The following is a 17559-nucleotide window of genomic DNA, read 5'->3' as shown; positions in this document are numbered from 1 at the left end:
AAAATTCTTCCCACTATGGTGATCACATGCTTACACTCAACGTTACAGTACAGCATAACATGCATCACTAACCTCATTGTCCTACCATATTTCAGAACCTGAAGTTCCTACAAAACTTCTCAAGTAAGCCCATCTGGCATCAGTCAGATTATCATTCTAACAGCACAGTTACCACCCTCACAAACTAGAAATTTCTTCTTGAGCTTATTCATTGCAATAAAACATCTACCTTCCTCATCACTAATAACAGTTTTTCTTGTATGGCCTCTTCAATTATTTGTAGTGTCACAATCTTTCCATGTATCAATATATCATATCTAAGGGAAAATTTTTGCGTAATGCAGTCAAAAGATGACTGATGATATGTGAAAAACATGTGTACACATAAAACAAAATATGGATGTTTCACCTTTTTGAAATTGCACAATAGAGTTATAGAATAGCATCTGCAGGCGACACATTAAAAACGCTGCAGAAATATGAAGAGTACTTAAGACAGAAGAAGAATATGCATTAATAAAATCAAAATATCTACAAGGAAATGGAACTTGTAATGAACACGGTCAGGATAAAATGCATTTGTTCTTTGGAAACATTATTATGACACCAGAAAATAGAATAATCAGAGGACTAATAGAGAAAATATGGAACAGTAAGAGCAACTTACATGGATTATGGAAATCAAGGAAACTATGAAGGCACTGCAAATTACAGTAGAAGAGTTAAAAACAAAACAAAAATCAAGAAATTAAGAAATTAAATTATGGGACAGAATTGTAGGCCACTATATACCTTCAGGAAGCAAAATGTGTAGTTCTGATACTACACACATAGAAAACTGATACATTTCCTAGGTTTTAGAATACTTAGTTCTTTCCCTGAGAAGTAGAGAGGGATAGTAGGAACATCCTCACTAAGATGGGTCCCTCTCATCCTGTGGGCTGAATGACCTGCCTTCCTTCCACAACCTATCACTTTCTTCACTCGGAAGAAGGGACTACTGTTTCAATAGATAGGAAGTGTGTGTCACTTTCTCTTTTCCATGTGACTACTGGCAGCACAACACACTACTTCTCCTGAAAGTAGGTATTGGCTAGCAGTTCTGCCCCATAACTTATTAATTTTTTAAGAGAATTTTCCTTTGATAAAACTGAGAAGCTGAAAGACAACAGACCAACATCAACAAACAAACTATATGAAAGGTGATTTCAGAAAAAAAGGAGAAAGTTGAGATCAGGAGAGTGAAAAAGTACTGGACAAACAGAAACTGAAAAACTATTTTTTTAAAACTGAGTAAAGTGGTCCAAATGAAGGCCATACAATAAAAACTAAAAGCTCTACCTAAGATATGTACACTAAGAAAACTTCAAAAATTTTCCAAAGCATTTTAACACAGTGCATAATTAGCTTACTAAATACTTAACAATGAATGAGCCATTTGAGAATTTGACCTTATTTGAAATTTATCTAGCATCATGTAGTTGTGCATATTATTTGTCGAACTTTTCTTAATCTCTAGGCTCCCTAACTTTGAACTCAAGAAGTCTGTAAAGCCATTGAGACACTAGCATTTCATGTCTGAGCACTGTTAACATATTAACCTTAAAAAAAACTGTGTATAGTACTGCAGTTGTCACATGATAGTGAATGCCATGCACTGTCTGTCTGTTTTAAAATGAGTGGCAAAACTACAGTGGACCCATTGCAAGTGCCACATACAACTCTCCAATAAAGGATTAGGCCTAGTCCACACCAATTCTGGCAGGGGTTACATTCATAGCCTCAGATGTCTAAGTGTGTACTGAACGAATATTGAACTTTTATTGGTAACTTTGGAAGAACTACTTGAAGCCATGGACACTGAGCACCTTACCTGGACAACAAAGTTGTTAATAGTATACAATATTGAGTCAGATATCTATTTGTTTCATGAATATGGTGACTGCTCTGGAAACAGAGGACTCTCCTTACAAACACCTGGTCTTGAAAATGAAATGTAACAGATGACGCCTGATGCTACACATGCAACATAGGAAGAGCATGAACTCATTAACAAAATCGTTGCAGTTGACACTTTCTTTGATAAACTTGAAAAAATGGACAGTGAAAGCAACAATACATCAGTATATGAATAAACTGCAATAATAATAATAATAATAAAATAGCAGCACTGTAGAAGTGAAAGTATGGGATGGATGGACACTGAACAACTGTTTTATTTTATGGACAAACACTTCAGTTACTGTTCACTGTTTAAAAAGGGTTCACAGTGATTCTGCTAAGAACTTGTCCATGATTCTTTCACAGTAAGTACAAGTGTGTCACTGGAAACATAACTAAGTTATTGCAGAAGTGAAATTTTCAAAACAAGACCACAAAATGTTGCAGTTATAATAAATGACAGAGCATGACACAGCATATGAGCTGCTGGCAATACACAACATTTTTCAACAGCCGCTCTTACAAGCAGAAAATATCATCCTTTTTTCTGATGGTGCCCTTAAGTCAATTCAAGAATTGCTACCTCAGGTCTGAATTCACATAGTTTCTTGTGTCAGTGGCATGAGTAAACAGTGTTACTAATCACAGGAAGAGGCCGTGTGATTGTGAGGTGGCTTTAAGACTGGTCCAAACAAATTACCCTAGTGAAAGGAATATAAAAGACTCGTGGCTGGACTCAAAGTAATGTGCGAACTTCTATTGGATGAACTCTAAAGGGGCAAGAACAAAGATATTGCATGAATCTCATCAGCTCTTACAAAAAACAGAATATTCATAATCGCATCCCACCAAGAAGGATGTTTGGAGCCTGTATACAGGGTGGTCCATTGATCGTGACCAGGCCAAATATCTCACGAAATAAAAAAAAAAATAAAAAATAAAAAAATAAAAAAAAAAAATAAAATATTTTGCAAAGAACGAAACTTGTCTAGCTTGAAGGGGGAAACCAGATGGCACTGCCATAGGTCAAATGGATATCAACTGCGTTTTTTTTTTAAAAATAGGAACCCCCATTTTTTATTACATATTCGTGTAGTACGTAAAGAAATATGAGTGTTTTAGTTGGACCACTTTTTTCACTCTGTGACAGATGGTGCTGTAATAGTCACAAACATATGGCTCACAATTTTAGATGAACAGTTGGTAACGGGTAGGTTTTTTAAATTAAAATGCAGAACGTAGGTACGTTCGAACATTTCATTTCGGTTGTTCCAATGTGATACATGTACCTTTGTGAACTTATTTCTGAGAACGCATGCTGTTACAGCGTGATTAGTAAATACAACATTAAGGCATAAATGCTCAAAATGATGTCCGTCAACCTAAATGCATTTGGCAATACGTGTAACGACATTCCTCTCAACAGCGAGTAGTTCGCCTTCCGTAATGTTTGCACATGCATTGACAATGCACTGACACTTGTTGTCAGGCATTGTCGGTGGATCACGATAGCAAATATCCTTCAACTTTCCCCACAGAAAGAAATCCGGGGAAGTCAGATCTGGTGAACGTGCGGGCCATGGTACAGTACTTCGACGACCAATCCGCCTGTCATGAAATATGCTATCCAATACCGCTTCAAACGCACACAAGCTATGTGCCGGACATCCATCATGTTGGAAGTACATCACCATTCATCATGCAGCGAAACATCTTGTAGTAACATCGGTAGAACATTACGTAGGAAATCAGCATACATTGCACCATTTAGATTGCCATCGACAAAATGGGGGCCAATTATTCTTCCTCCCATAACGGCGCACCATACATTAACCTGCTAAGGTCGCTGATATTGCATGTGTCGCAGCCATCGTGGATTTTCCGTTTCCCAATAGTGCATATTATGCTGGTTTACGTTACCGCTGTTGGTGAATGACGCTTTGTCGATAATAGAACCCATGCATAAAATCTGTCATTGTCCCGTAATTTCTCTTGTGCCCAGTGGCAGAACTGTACATGACGTTCAAAGTCGTCGCCATGCAATTCCTGATGCATAGAAATGAGGTACGGGTGCGATCGATGTTGATGTAGCATTCTCAACACAGACGTTTTTGAGATTCCCAATTCTCGCGCATTTAGTCTGCTACTGATGTGCGGATTAGCCGCGACAGCAGCTAAAACACCTACTTGGGCATCCTCAGTTGTTGGAGGTCGTGGTTGACGTTTCACATGTGGCTGTACACTTCCCGTTTCCTTAAGTAACGCAACTATCCAGCGAACAGTCCGGACTCTCTGATGATATCGTCCAGGATACCGAACAGCATACATAGCACACACCCGTTGGGCATTTTGATCACAATACCCATACATCAACACGATATCGACCTTTTCCACTATTGGTAAACTGTCCATTTTAACACGGGTAATGTATCACGAAGCAAATACCATCCGCACTGGTGGAATGTTACATGATACCACGTACCTATATGTTTGTGACTATTACAGCGCAATCTGTCACAAAGCGAAAAAAGTGGTCCAACTAAAACATTCATATTTCTTTACGTACTACACGAATATGTAATAAAAAATGGGGGTTCCTATTTTTAAAAAAATGTAGTTGATATCCGTTTGACATATGGCAGCGCCATCTAGCGGGCCAACCATAGCGCCATCTGGTTTCCCCCTTCGAGCTAGACAAGTTTCGTTCGTTGCAGTTGTTTCGTTTGACGCTTATTTCATGAGATATCTGGCCTCGTCACTATCAATGACCCACCCTGTATATGACTGTTGCAGAGGTAACATTTATTTTGAGTTAAATTAAATCCCTGTGAACTTTCCCACATGCCTTAGATGTTGGATATAGATTTCCAGGTGTAATGTAACAACATTACCACAACTGATCATTTCCAATTTGCATTGGCTTGAAAACTTTAGTAGCCCAGTTACTACTGGTTCAACAGGAAGGCATTACTAAATATCAAGGGAAGATAATTAACTCATCTGAATGCATGTTTACTTAAATGAATTGCTAATTTCAATGGAGTACCTCCATTCTGCCAGGTTACTGTGGCCACACAGAGAGACTCTATTCCCGTGTGGTCTAAATCCTTCAGCCTATTACCAGTAACCTACCCTTCTATATACGAGGGCTATCCACAAAGTACATTACGTTTTGGAATAAAAAATAAATAAAGTATTGGAATTTTTTTAATTATATACAGATGAAAGCCACACCTAAATACTACTTTTCTACATAGTTGCCATTTAAATTAAGGCACTTATCGTAGCGATGGACGAGCTTGGAAATTCCTTTGTCGTAAAATTCGGCCGCCTGCACCTTCAACCACGTGGTTACCTCTTCTTTTGAGACAGAAAAGGTGTGATATTTTGTGGATTTCCTGGAAAGAGGCACTACAATAAACACTCAAAGGTATTGCCAAACTCTGCACAACCTCAGAAGAGCAATACAAAACAAGTGCAGGGAAAAATTGGGCTCAAAGATCTTGCTGATTCACGACAATGCCCGGGGCCCACATGGCAAATGCCACTCGTGAAGTTCTCGAATCTTTTAAGTGGGAGTTGTTTCCTCATCCGCCGTACAGTCCCGACCTGGCACCAAGCGACTTCCACTTATTCCCAGCAATGAAGAAGTGGTTGGCTATGCAGCGTTTTGATGACGACGCACAGCTTCAAGAAGAGGTAACCACGTGGTTGAAGGCGCAGGCAGCCGAATTTTACGACGAAGGAATTTCCAAGGTCATCCATCGCTACGCTAAGTGCCTTAATTTAAATGGCAACTATGTAGAAAAGTAGTATTTAAGTGTGGCTTTCATCTGTACGTAATAAAAAAATTTCCAATACTTTATTTATTTTTAATTCCAAAACGTAATGTACTTTGTGGATAGCCCTCGTAAAAGAGACCAACCATTTACTCCACTTACTCTCCACAGTTCGTATTCCTTTACCAACAGGTGTTCAGCTCGTCACTGTTGATCCCATCTCTCTCTACAATAACATCCTTAATCCCCATGCCCTTCTCGCTACCTTTCCCAATGTACGGCTGACTCAAAACCTACGATCTCCTCCCTGGCCTTCAAGACCAACTATATCCTAATCCACAATTAGTTCTCCTTTGAAGACATCATTTACAAATACCTCTATGGTAGAGCAATGAGCAACTGTATGGCATCTTATGCCGACCTATTCATAAGCCACATACAGGAAACCTTTTTAGCCAGCCAGCATCCCCAACCCCTCAAAGGGTTCAGATTCATTGATGACACCCTACCCATATTCCTCCAGAATACCAACACTTACTCTCCCATGATCTCTTAGGTTTCTTGGTAATGATGTGGTTCCATGTGTTCTGTAGAGTTGTTGTTTCGATTTCACATACAATATTTTGACAACTGCCTCAATCATCTCCTTCAGGTGCTGTGACTTTCATTGTTACAGGTATTCAGCAAAACAACCAGAAGCACAATGTGAATGTATGCTTTCCCGACGTATACAGCTGGCGAAGAGTTCTCGGACTTCCAGCCGGGTGGCGGTGTCTTGAAGACACCGCCACCCGGCTGGAAGCCCGAGAACTCTTCGCCAGAAGCACAATGTTAACTTTCTCCACTATTCACTTCACTTGGTTGTCCTCAATCTCACAAACCACTTCCTCGATGTTGACCCCACCTCAAGGATAGCTACATCAGTACCTCTGTCCCCATGAAACCTACCAACCACAAAAAACACCCCACACCACAGCTGCCACCCATTCCACACCAAGAAGTCCCTTCTGTGCAGCCCAGCCACCCGTAGCTGACAACTGTGTTGATGAGCAGTCTCTCTCCAAATATGTCAATGATCTCACAGCCTGAAATTACCCTCTCCGTCATGTCCAGAAACATCTCTCTTGTGCCTCATGTCCCCAATCACCATTGTCCCTTATATCCACTGTCCAGCCCCAAAGGAACACACCCGTCATGACTCGGTACCACCCAGGATGAAAGCAACTGCATCACATCGTCCATCAGTGTTTCATCTACCCTTCGTGGTGTGCTAGAGTCAGAAATATTCTCTCTATTTCTCCCAAGGTGGTGGTATGCCATCCACTTCACCCATGCAATATCCTTGTTCATTCCTATTCCACTTCTGCTCCCAACCCCTTGCCCCATGGACCACATTCCTGAACAGACCTCGATGCAAGACCTGTCCCATACACCCAACCACTACCATCTATTTCAGTCCTGTCACAGGAATCCCCTACTCTGTAAAAGGCAAGGCCACCTGCAAAAGCAGCCATGTAATCTAACAACTAAGCTTTGACCAGTGCCCCACTTCTTACATGTGCATGACAACTAACAATCCATCTGTCCACATGAATGGCCATCAGCAAACAGGCCAAGAGGCAGCTGTTGACCCATTTACTGAACATGTCACCCAAAACAATGTGTTTGACTTTTATGACTGCTTTATAGCCTGTGCCATCACAATTATTCTGACAAACACCAGTTTTTCTGAACTGTGCAGATGGAAACACTCCCTGCAACATATTCCAAGTTCCTGCGACCCTCTGATCTCAGCATGCCACCACATGAAGTAATAGAGGTGTGTGTGTGTGTGTGTGTGTGTGTGTGTGTGTGTGTGTTTGATTATGTCTGATGAAGGATACAGTCCAATAGCTAATTAATATCAGCAGATTTTTCCCAAGGTGCCTGTCTGCCAGTCAATGCCTCCACTATGCAGCAAGTACCAGTCTATCATTTTCATAGTTTTTTATGGAAGCTTTTAGCATAGTTGAAAGTTGCGCCAATTAGATACCTTATGAGGCCAATATGTGATAATAGGGTAATGTGAATGAACAAATTTTTTTTTTTTTTTACAAAACCTCTTAAATTGGCAAGTGGAAGCGTCCCATTACAGGATGTGAAGGAACTGACATATCAAAACACTATTTTTGAATTCTAACAGGACACAGTAAAGGAACTTCGACACACATTTCCAAAGCGGGGAGATCATTTTAACAAGAAAATTATAATCTTAAAAGACGAAAAACACCTTGAATTGTTAAAGACACAGAGCATTTCAATACTTTATGCACGAGACGAATGTTATCTGAGGTACCAATTTTTGTAGTCTGTATTTCAGGCTAGCAATTTGTTTGGGGGGAAAAAATAAAAAATGGATTTATTACTTTGTCCTGAATCTTAGAACCTGTTAAATTTAATTACATCTGAGACTATGAAAGTCAGATTTCTTCTTTGCCTGACTGAACTGATAAGGACTATGTCATTAGTTACATCATTATGCCACTACTTTAGTTGTGAAGCTCAGTAGGAAAGGACAGCTTGGTAACTTTATATCACTCCTCTACTAGGACACTTTTTGTTCTGGTTGGGTCTTCCTTACTCCGTTCCCTGTGTATCATTTGTTAGCATTCAAGAAAAGATTGACAAATGGTAAATATTGTATAACTATGGATAATGATACAAATTATCATGAAATACTCATGGAAACATGAAGATTGTGCCTTACCTGAACTGCTCTGTGAAAGAATTTTATTGCACTGTCATGTTCCTTCTGCAAGCTGAAGCAGTTCCCAGTAGCACACCATGCTTCTGGCGCACACCTATCCTGAGACATGAGGTCCTGTGCCAGTGCTGAGAGGGCCACTTCCTTCTGTAGGTGCCACAGGGCAGTGCTGTACACTTCTGTCATCTGCATTCTATATGGCTCCAGCTCTCTCATCTCACTGAAATATCTGAAACATATGAAGAAGTGCACATATTTCAAAACTGTAAAGGTTACTATTCAGAAAATAATAATCATTTAGCTGCATGTACTAAACCGATATAGATATGGAAGTTTCACAACATGCATGGAAATCTACAATTAACTACTATTTTTCTATGAAACACCTGTTTTCAGTTTAAAGGAGACAACTCACTGAAATGTATAAATGTTGTGCCACTAAAGCAAAGAAAGCTTGCTAGCGTTTGGAGTAATTATCTAGCTTTTTTGTACTCTGACAGAAGCATTTTTACACTGGTATAATTATTAACTGAATTTAAAAAGCATTTTTACACTGGTATAATTATTAAATGAATTTAAAAAGTCATCATAATCTACTACTTAGGAGGTATATCTTATGTTAAAGATTTACCACAATAAGTCAAGATTTCTGTGTATGTGTTGACTACACAACATTGCCACAAGCAAAATCAATGCAATTGAAAAGATATACATGCCAGAAAGGGACAGTCTATCAGTTGCACAAAAAGCAAAGAGAAGATGCAGAGAGCCATACAGGAATTAGTCTGATTGACAAACATCTGGAGAATGATGGTCCTTCGTAAAGGACTAAATTTTATGCCTGCAGATCACATTAACTTCATGGAGTATGTTGCAGTTCTATTCCCACCGGAAGCAGCAGAAGAATTTCACTGTAAAACCTGCATAGTGCCAATGTTAATAGCCAACATCCCAAAGAAAGACGAAGTAGCTCCAAGAAATCTGCAGGAGGACAAAGAAACCGAGTGATATTGCCTTCCGACAAGCTCAGTAGCTATGGTCCTAATCTCATGTGCAGACTAGGCCCATAGCAAGTGGATTTTTGATCTTTTTAGTTACAATGACTATATGGCCTTCCTAAGGTACACAAGGGAGATATAGCCTTCCTAAGGTACACAAGGGAGACATTCCTCTAAGACCCAACATTACTTGTACTGGCATACCTTCATACCAGCTGGAAAATAAATGGAACACTTCCTCAGCTAATATGCAGGGAAATGGGAACACCACATTCACAACTTCACTTACTTTGTACAATACCTCAGTCAACTGCAGTCCTGGGATACAGATATTACAGTGAGTTTCGATGGTCCAACAGCTTCACTGAAGTTTTTCAGCACATTCTGAGGGGCGGCGGTGGGGGTGGGGGGAGTGAGCAAACTGATGCACGACAATGAGTAGTCCATATTCAAGGAGCACTTTGATGTAAAGACTCTAGAATCCACAAAGTTCAGACCAATGTTTTTCTAATGATACGTGGGCGACAAGTTTGTGGCATGGCCAGACGGTGCAAAGAAGCTTGAGAGTTCCCTGAATATTTAAACTCTGTCCATCCTAATGTAAAATTCATAATGGAACTTGAAAAAGAGAGAAAACTGCCTTTTCTTGGTATGTTAGTTGGGGGAAAACCGGACAGATCCCTAGGTCACAGTGTATATACACTGTGATGACAAAAGTTTAGGGATACCTCCTAATATCATGCTGGACCTCCTTTTCCCCGGCAGAGAGCAGCAACTTGATGAGGCCTGGACTCAACAAGTTGTTGGAGAACCCCTGCAGAAATACTGAGCCATACTGTCTCTATAGCCACTCATAACTGCGAAAGTGTTGTCAGTGCAGGATTTTGTGCATGAACTGACCTCTCGATTATGACCCGTAAATGTGGGATGGAATTCATGTTCCGTGATCTGGATGAGCCAATTATTCACTCAAACTGTCCTGAATGTTCACCAAACCAATGATGAACAATTATGGGCCAGTGACATGGCTCATTGTCATCCATAAAAATTCCATTGTTGTCTGGAACATGAAGTACATGTATGGCTGTAAATGGTCTCCGAGTAGCTGAACATAATCATTTCCAGCCAATGATTGGTTCAGTTGGACCACAGGACCCAGTCCATTCCGTGTAAACACAGCCGACACCATTATGGAGTCACCAGCAATTTGCACAGTGCCTTTGTGACAACTTGGGTCCATGGCTTCGGGGTGTCTGCACCACACTTGAACCCTACAATCAGCTCTTACCAACTGAAATTGGGACTCATCTGAACAGGCAGCAGTATTACAGTCATCCAGGGTCAAAGTGATATGGTCACGAGTGCAGGAGAGGTGCTGCAGGCGATGTCATGCTGTTAGCAAAGGCACTCACTTCAGTCGTCGGCTGCCATAGACCATTAGTGCCAAATTTTGCCACAGTGTTCTGTTGTATGTCCTAAATGGATTTCTGTGGTTATTTCACACTGTGATGCTTGTCTGTTAGCACTGACAACTCCACACAAATGATGCTGCTCTCAGTCATTAACTGAAGGCCGTCGGACACAGCATTGTTCGTGGTGACAAGTAATGTCTGAAACACGGTATTCTCGGTGTACACTTGACACAGTGGATGTCAGAATATTGAATTGCCTAATGATTTCCGAAATGGAATGTCCCATACGTCTAGCTGCAACTATAATTTCATGTTCGAAGTCTGTCAACCCTCATTGTGCAGATACTATTATGTTGGAAACCTTTTCACATGAATCATTTGGGCACAAATGACAGCTCTGCCTTGCACTGCCCTTTTACACCATATGTAAGTGATACAGCTGCCATGAGTGTATGTTGATATCTGCATCTCCACACCTCAAGCCATCACTATCTGTCACAAAGAAATTCAATGTTTAAAACTCTGATCCACAGAGCTCCAACATTTTCAGATAAAGAGAGCCTCACCACAGAAATACAATACGTATGAATAATGTTTCAGACTATTCAGAATCCCAAATTAGTGGTACTGCAATCAAAGTCAAGTACACCTGAGAAAGATGTTGAGACTGACACAAAAATAGAGAAACCAAGAATCACTTATCTACCTTATGCTAGCCCAATATCCGGAAAGATCTGTAGAATACTACAGAAACATGATGTGCAGTGTATTTCACTCCTGTCAACAAAGATAAAAGTCTTCTTTGTAATGTTCAAGGTGATGTAAGACTCCAAAATAAAGGTATGAACTGTATTCCTTGCAAATGTTACATTTCTTACTTAGAGCAAACAATCTGAACAGTTGATGAGAGATGCAACAAACATCAGTGACACATCATCCTAGAACAACCAAGCATATCAGCTTGCCGCCAAACACTGCCTCAGATATATTCGTGAAATAGAATATGAAGAGATCAATATTCCATGACAGCGTAGTTATGAAGTCCATCAAAATAAAGATGTCAGAAAACCTAATAAACTGGGACAGAGGTTTTCAATTTAAACTAGGGCTGGAGTCCCGCACTCAACTTATTAAAATCTCACTGGCAATCATATCCACCATAGCTGCAAAGACACTAAGACAGTGGTTCCCAGGGGAGGGGAGGGGGGGGGGGGGTTAATACCCAGAGAGGTAAAATTAAATTTTCTATGGGGAGGGGGTAAAAACAATGTGTGTTCAATTACATCTCATTCACGAAACTAAATTGTTTCAAAAAGTCAATATCGCTGTCTCATTATACTAATAATTTTTAGATAGGTAACTGATTCCAAAATTGTTGAATATGAACCTTAATGCACGACACAATGTGGCAGAGGTCACAGTGAGTGTATTAACTACTTTATTTAATATGCATGCACAATCAGCAATGACAACTAGTCACAGCCGGACCTTGCTTCTACTGGTGCAGCACATTTGATATTGGCTCTACCGAGTTATTGGCTTGCTCATTGTTGTTCTTTCATTATGTAGTTGTTCACTCACCAACCGGGTTGATTAATACAAGAAGTGAATGCATTGTCAGTGCCTCTGATTTTACTAGCTACTCTATCTATTTTGGATTGTGAGATGAGAAATCAAAACAGATAAGTGAATTTTTTACTGGGTATGAAATTGCTAATGTACAGCACTGCTTTTCGTTTACTGTTAGATAAATAGCAGAGTTGTAATTATGTTCATATGCACGCAAGTTTCTTTCTTACTTGTAGTTGTGGTGCCACAACCATAGAAAAGGTCACCATAAATTATGTACATAGTGACAACCTAAATATAACTTCACAGTAAGGAAAGACTGAATTCCACGAGTACTTCAAGCTGGCTTTTTCACTGCAGAATAAAAGTTGCACAGAAATGTCTATGTTCGAAACAGGGGCATAATTGTCATTGCATGCTTGTGAAGTCGAGGAAATTTTCGATGAAGAAAATCCTTATAGAAACCTATGACACTTATTTTGTTACCATAATGTCATTAACATAAAAAGAGCAAATATTTACTATTATTACAGTGCAGTGAGTGGCTTTGATTTAGATCAAGGCTACAACAAATTAACATATGGTCATGCCTCAAAAAACAAGAGCATAATTTGTGCTTCATAGTGCTGTCTGCCCCATTTTATCACAATTCTTTGATACAGACTATGTGGTGGACTTCCTCACTCTGCCATGTGAAGAACTGTTTCTGCATCTAGGTATGATTCAAGGAAAGTACAAAGCTGAAAGCTGAGTTATCTTCTGTGTAGCTGAAAAAAAATCTCTTTATGCAAACGAAGCAAATTCTGAAGTAGTTTTTCGAAACATTTTACTTTGTGCATAAAAAATTAAAAACCACATCTTTTGGATTCTCAAATGATTGAATAGAAACTATTACGTAAAAATACATACTTCTTTTGCATTTTATGGTACCACACACAGCTTCATAATGAAGTGGCTATCTTTTTGTTATTAGCTTTATTTATTGCGATACTTTGAAGTCACATAACATACTGCCCATTGTTCAAAGAATCGGCAATGAATTATGAGAGCAAAGTGTGGGGAAGCAAAATTGGCAGTCTGAAATTGTCGTCTTTTCAAAATAGATCACCCAAACATCTCTATGAGTCTTTCGAAATCTCCCACAGTGAATGCCATTCCGTCGTCCTTTTCTAAGGTGTCAGTTATGTCTATGGCTTTGGGTTGTACATTGCTGTGTTTGAAATGTAGCCAACATATTGAAATAATTTTTTTACAATCGTAAAATACAAACACGTCGCCCCCCCCCCCCCCCCTCTCTCTCTCTCTCTCTCTCTCTCTCTCTCTCTAGTGAAAATTTGTTTACCAGGCTTATGTACAATTTCATAATGTCCACACAAATAATACCTCTTGTCAGTACATCAATGGAAGTGGATTGTTCAAGTGCTGAGTTTGGATAGGGTTGCACCGCACATGGTGGTTCCAGCTGGAGTACACACTGGGTCGCACTTTGAAAGAGTCGAGATTGCAACCGTTGCAGTTACTGTGCTGTAGTGTCATCAATAAAAGAGGAAAACTAGTCATTAGTGAGTAATACCTGTTTCAAATAATGGGGCAATGTACAGCAGGAATAACCTTTTTAGTGAACTTCTTGCTGACAAAAGTTGGACAATTCGAAAATTTTTGTAAACCATTGTTCAAAGACTTGGAACATCTGTTGTATCTAAACCACAAATAATGAAAACAAATTCCAGAAATATAATATCTCACAATAACACCGCGCTTTCTGGTGACCAGAAATTCCCTTACGAGCCTGATGTATCTATTCAAGATACCCGAAGTCAATGCTGTTGAAGTTGGCATATCATTCTTTGCTTCATTGATTTCACAGTAAAATATATATTCGATTCAGCCAGTTGCAAATAGATGAACTCCAAACTTATCGATGTAGTATATATAAGTGGCATTATATTCTTAACTAATAATGTCACATTTTAGTGACCTTTTTTTTCATTAATGCATCGTGGTGTGCTTCTTGATCTGAAATATTATTACTTTAGACAATTTTCTCTCTTTTCAGGATACATGCAGTGTCAGTGTGTGTGTGTGTGTGTGTGTGTGTGTGTGTGTGTGTGTGTGTGTGTGTGTGTGTTTTTGTGAGGAGGGGAGGGGTGGGGTGGGGAGTGAAGCAGCTTTTCTGCAATGGGGTTTCACCATGGTGGTTGATAAAGCTAATATAAAGCCCCAATGTGCTCTATGCAGCACAATGCTAACAGCAGAGAATATATGAAACCAAGCAAATCAAAAGATCATGTAGGAAGAAGTAATATAGAGTTCACAAGAAAAGACATTAATTCTTCAAACACAACGATGCTGAACTAAAAAGTTCCTGCATGGATCCATCAGACATTTTTCTCACTCTACAGAAGGTGATCTTTAAGCTTTATACTGAATCTCTCTTTGAACTGCTGAAACCCAGAAACCTATAAAGTAGGAGTATTGCTTACTAGATGCATTGAAGCTAGTTCTAGAAGAGTATTCCTTTCCGACAACACAATCTGACGTCGATCAATGACATTCGTTTGGATATTTTGGATACACACACACACACACACACACACACACACACACAACTGCAGCCATGAGTGTGGCTTCAGCTGCCAGAAGCTGCAGTCATGGGTGTGTGCATGGGTTGTTTACTTTCGACAAAGGCTTGTTAGCCGAAAGCTTATATTGTGACAGTCTTTTTATTGTGCCTATCTCCAACTCAGCATCTCCACTATATGGTGAGTAGCAACTTTCCTTTTTATAATATTGTTAATTCCATCCTGAATTTTCCATTGTTTGACATTTTGGATACAGTAGTCAATGAAATAAGATGGTCACTAATTTGCAATACCTCAGTTGAATCAACTGACACTGTATCTTGTTCCCACATGCTTGTCTATTGCATCTGTCCATCCTTTCCCCTTCCCTGCTCCTCTCCATTTCTGCTACCCCCCCCCCCCCCCACGCCTCTCGATGCTGAGCCTGGTAGTCTCATCAGGTTGCCATCTAGTCCCTGCACACCCCTCCAGACAGTACTCCCCCCCCCCCCCCCCGCCTCTCTGCTATCATTCCCTCTTCCTCACGCCACTCCATATTGATATTCACATGATAGTCACATTCTGCTTGAAGCTGCCAGTGGGAGCAGTCATTTATGCATGACGTGAGCTTGCTTGTGTGAATTTGTGTGTTTTCTTTGTTGAAGAAGGCTTTGGCAGAAAGCTGTAATGTGTAACAGTCTCTCCATTGTGTCTCAATGGGCCATCTTTACAGTGAGTTGCAATCTACCCTTTTCCTAATATTGTTGATTTCCAACTTGGAGTTTCCATTGTTGCATTCTTTTTAGCACAATATTGTTTGCTCTATCAATCAACTAGAGTAGGACAAATCAGAATCAGGCTACAATAAAGCCACATTACATAAGCTCAGCTATTAACTCAATAAAACAACTTTTTGTAGACGAAATATCAAAAATTAACTATTAATACAAGTAGAGTCAATTCAAACTCAACAATCGCAGAAATCTGAGGTCATCATCAGAGATTTGAAGTATTCCACACTGCAGTTCTTTGGACTCCTCCAGTGTGGATAGTGTCCGTTAAGGTACCTCGTTGACATCATAAACCACAGAGCATAGATACAGCACTGTGTTAAAGTAGTATTGGAACGTTGTGCTGTCAAACCACCTTTCAATAGTGAAACTATCTCTCACCCTGAGTCCACATGTCCCAAAGTTGTTCTGCTTTGTACATGACATAAATGGGCAACAGCTTACCACTCGTAGTAGCAGAAAACATCAATGAAATTCCACCTTGCGAAAAGTTTCACACTATTCAAAGATACTTCGGACCTCATCTCACAGTTCCCAGTTTTCTACCAGGCTCATCACAGAGGTTAGTCTCATCATAATTAATAATATTTTCTGGTGGAACACCTGCCAGTGTTGTTTTGAGTTCATCAAAATAAGACACAGTATCATTTCTGCCCACTTCGGCATGGCACCTTTTGATGTTTAAGCAGGTATGTTTTTGTAGGTGAATCTTGTTCCTTATTACAAATAATCGGACCCAGTCCCTTCCAGCTAGCCTAATTTTTTTAACCTAACCTCTCCATGGAAACTTAAGGTATAATCCTGCAACCATTTTTATATCATTTAAGTCTAGAGGCTGTCCCCAGTCACCATAAATCATTATTGCCTCTACCATTCCATTTTCTTCAGTATCTCTGAAAATGAACTGAACCCACGAAAATGGTTTTCACAGAGATGCCAAATTTTTTTCTTCTGCATTTCGGAGCAACATTCCCTTCACGCTAAGTTCTGTGTAATATAATTGCAACATTTTCTTGCCCCTGGACTCGCTTCATAAACTATTCCCAACAGTGATATCTGCATATTTGACTTTACAAATAGTCCATTATTACACGTAATTGGAGATTTTGTTCAGCATAACTAAAAATCTGATGTACTTAACATATTATATACATCATAATTTCTTCCCTTCTCTTTGTAATATGAAAGTATAGAGTGATTTTCCAAATATGAAATTTTAACTTTTTTTTTTGCAGCATGCTAGAGTCAGTTGTTTAAGGTTTGTCACCTTAAAAAGTGATGTTGCTTTTATACTTTGATTTGTGCTATCAATTGTGTCACTACCAACATTACAATATTTTAAATTTTAGTGTGGGTTAGTTTTGAATTCAGCAACGTACTTTGTGTACAGCAGCCCTACCAATGCAATCTCATCTCAGTTGACGATGCGTTTCTTTATGTAGCTTTAACCATAATCTCTCCTAAGTTAATACAGGCAAATCTTCTGTGTCATTTTCTCTTCTCCTGCAGGATCAAGGATTTCGTCTAAATATTTGAAGAATGGATCTCAGTCATTTTGTCCATATTTTGTGATCAATTTTTTTGTGATCAATTTTGAGTAGGGTGTTTTGAACCAATGTACTTTATTTTCACGAACGATATTTGGAGCCTATTCTTTCAGTGCATTGCTTGAAAGTTTCTTTATTATTGTTGATGTCTCTTTATCTTCTAATATTACCGTATCGTATGTGACATGCAGACAAGAAATTTGGATGTCATTTTTAGG

At 39.4% G+C, this 17559-nt stretch overlaps 1 protein-coding gene across 1 annotated transcript in view; it reads right to left on the bottom strand.

Annotated features, from left to right (window-relative positions):
* LOC124789376 (cell division cycle protein 27 homolog) overlaps positions 1 to 17559 on the bottom strand; it is a 236177-nt gene that overhangs the window by 85680 nt on the left and 132938 nt on the right. Inside the window, exon 10 of the mRNA XM_047256709.1 lies at positions 8467 to 8692. Within this exon, the coding sequence (XP_047112665.1) occupies positions 8467 to 8692 (226 nt within the window). The remainder of the gene's footprint in view (positions 1 to 8466; positions 8693 to 17559) is intronic.

The sequence above is a fragment of the Schistocerca piceifrons genome, chromosome 3, assembly GCF_021461385.2.
Source record: "Schistocerca piceifrons isolate TAMUIC-IGC-003096 chromosome 3, iqSchPice1.1, whole genome shotgun sequence".
In the NCBI taxonomy this organism is placed as follows: Eukaryota; Metazoa; Arthropoda; class Insecta; order Orthoptera; family Acrididae; genus Schistocerca; species Schistocerca piceifrons.
The sequence above is the reverse complement of the archived record's forward strand: the minus strand, read 5'-3'. Positions and strand labels throughout refer to the sequence as shown.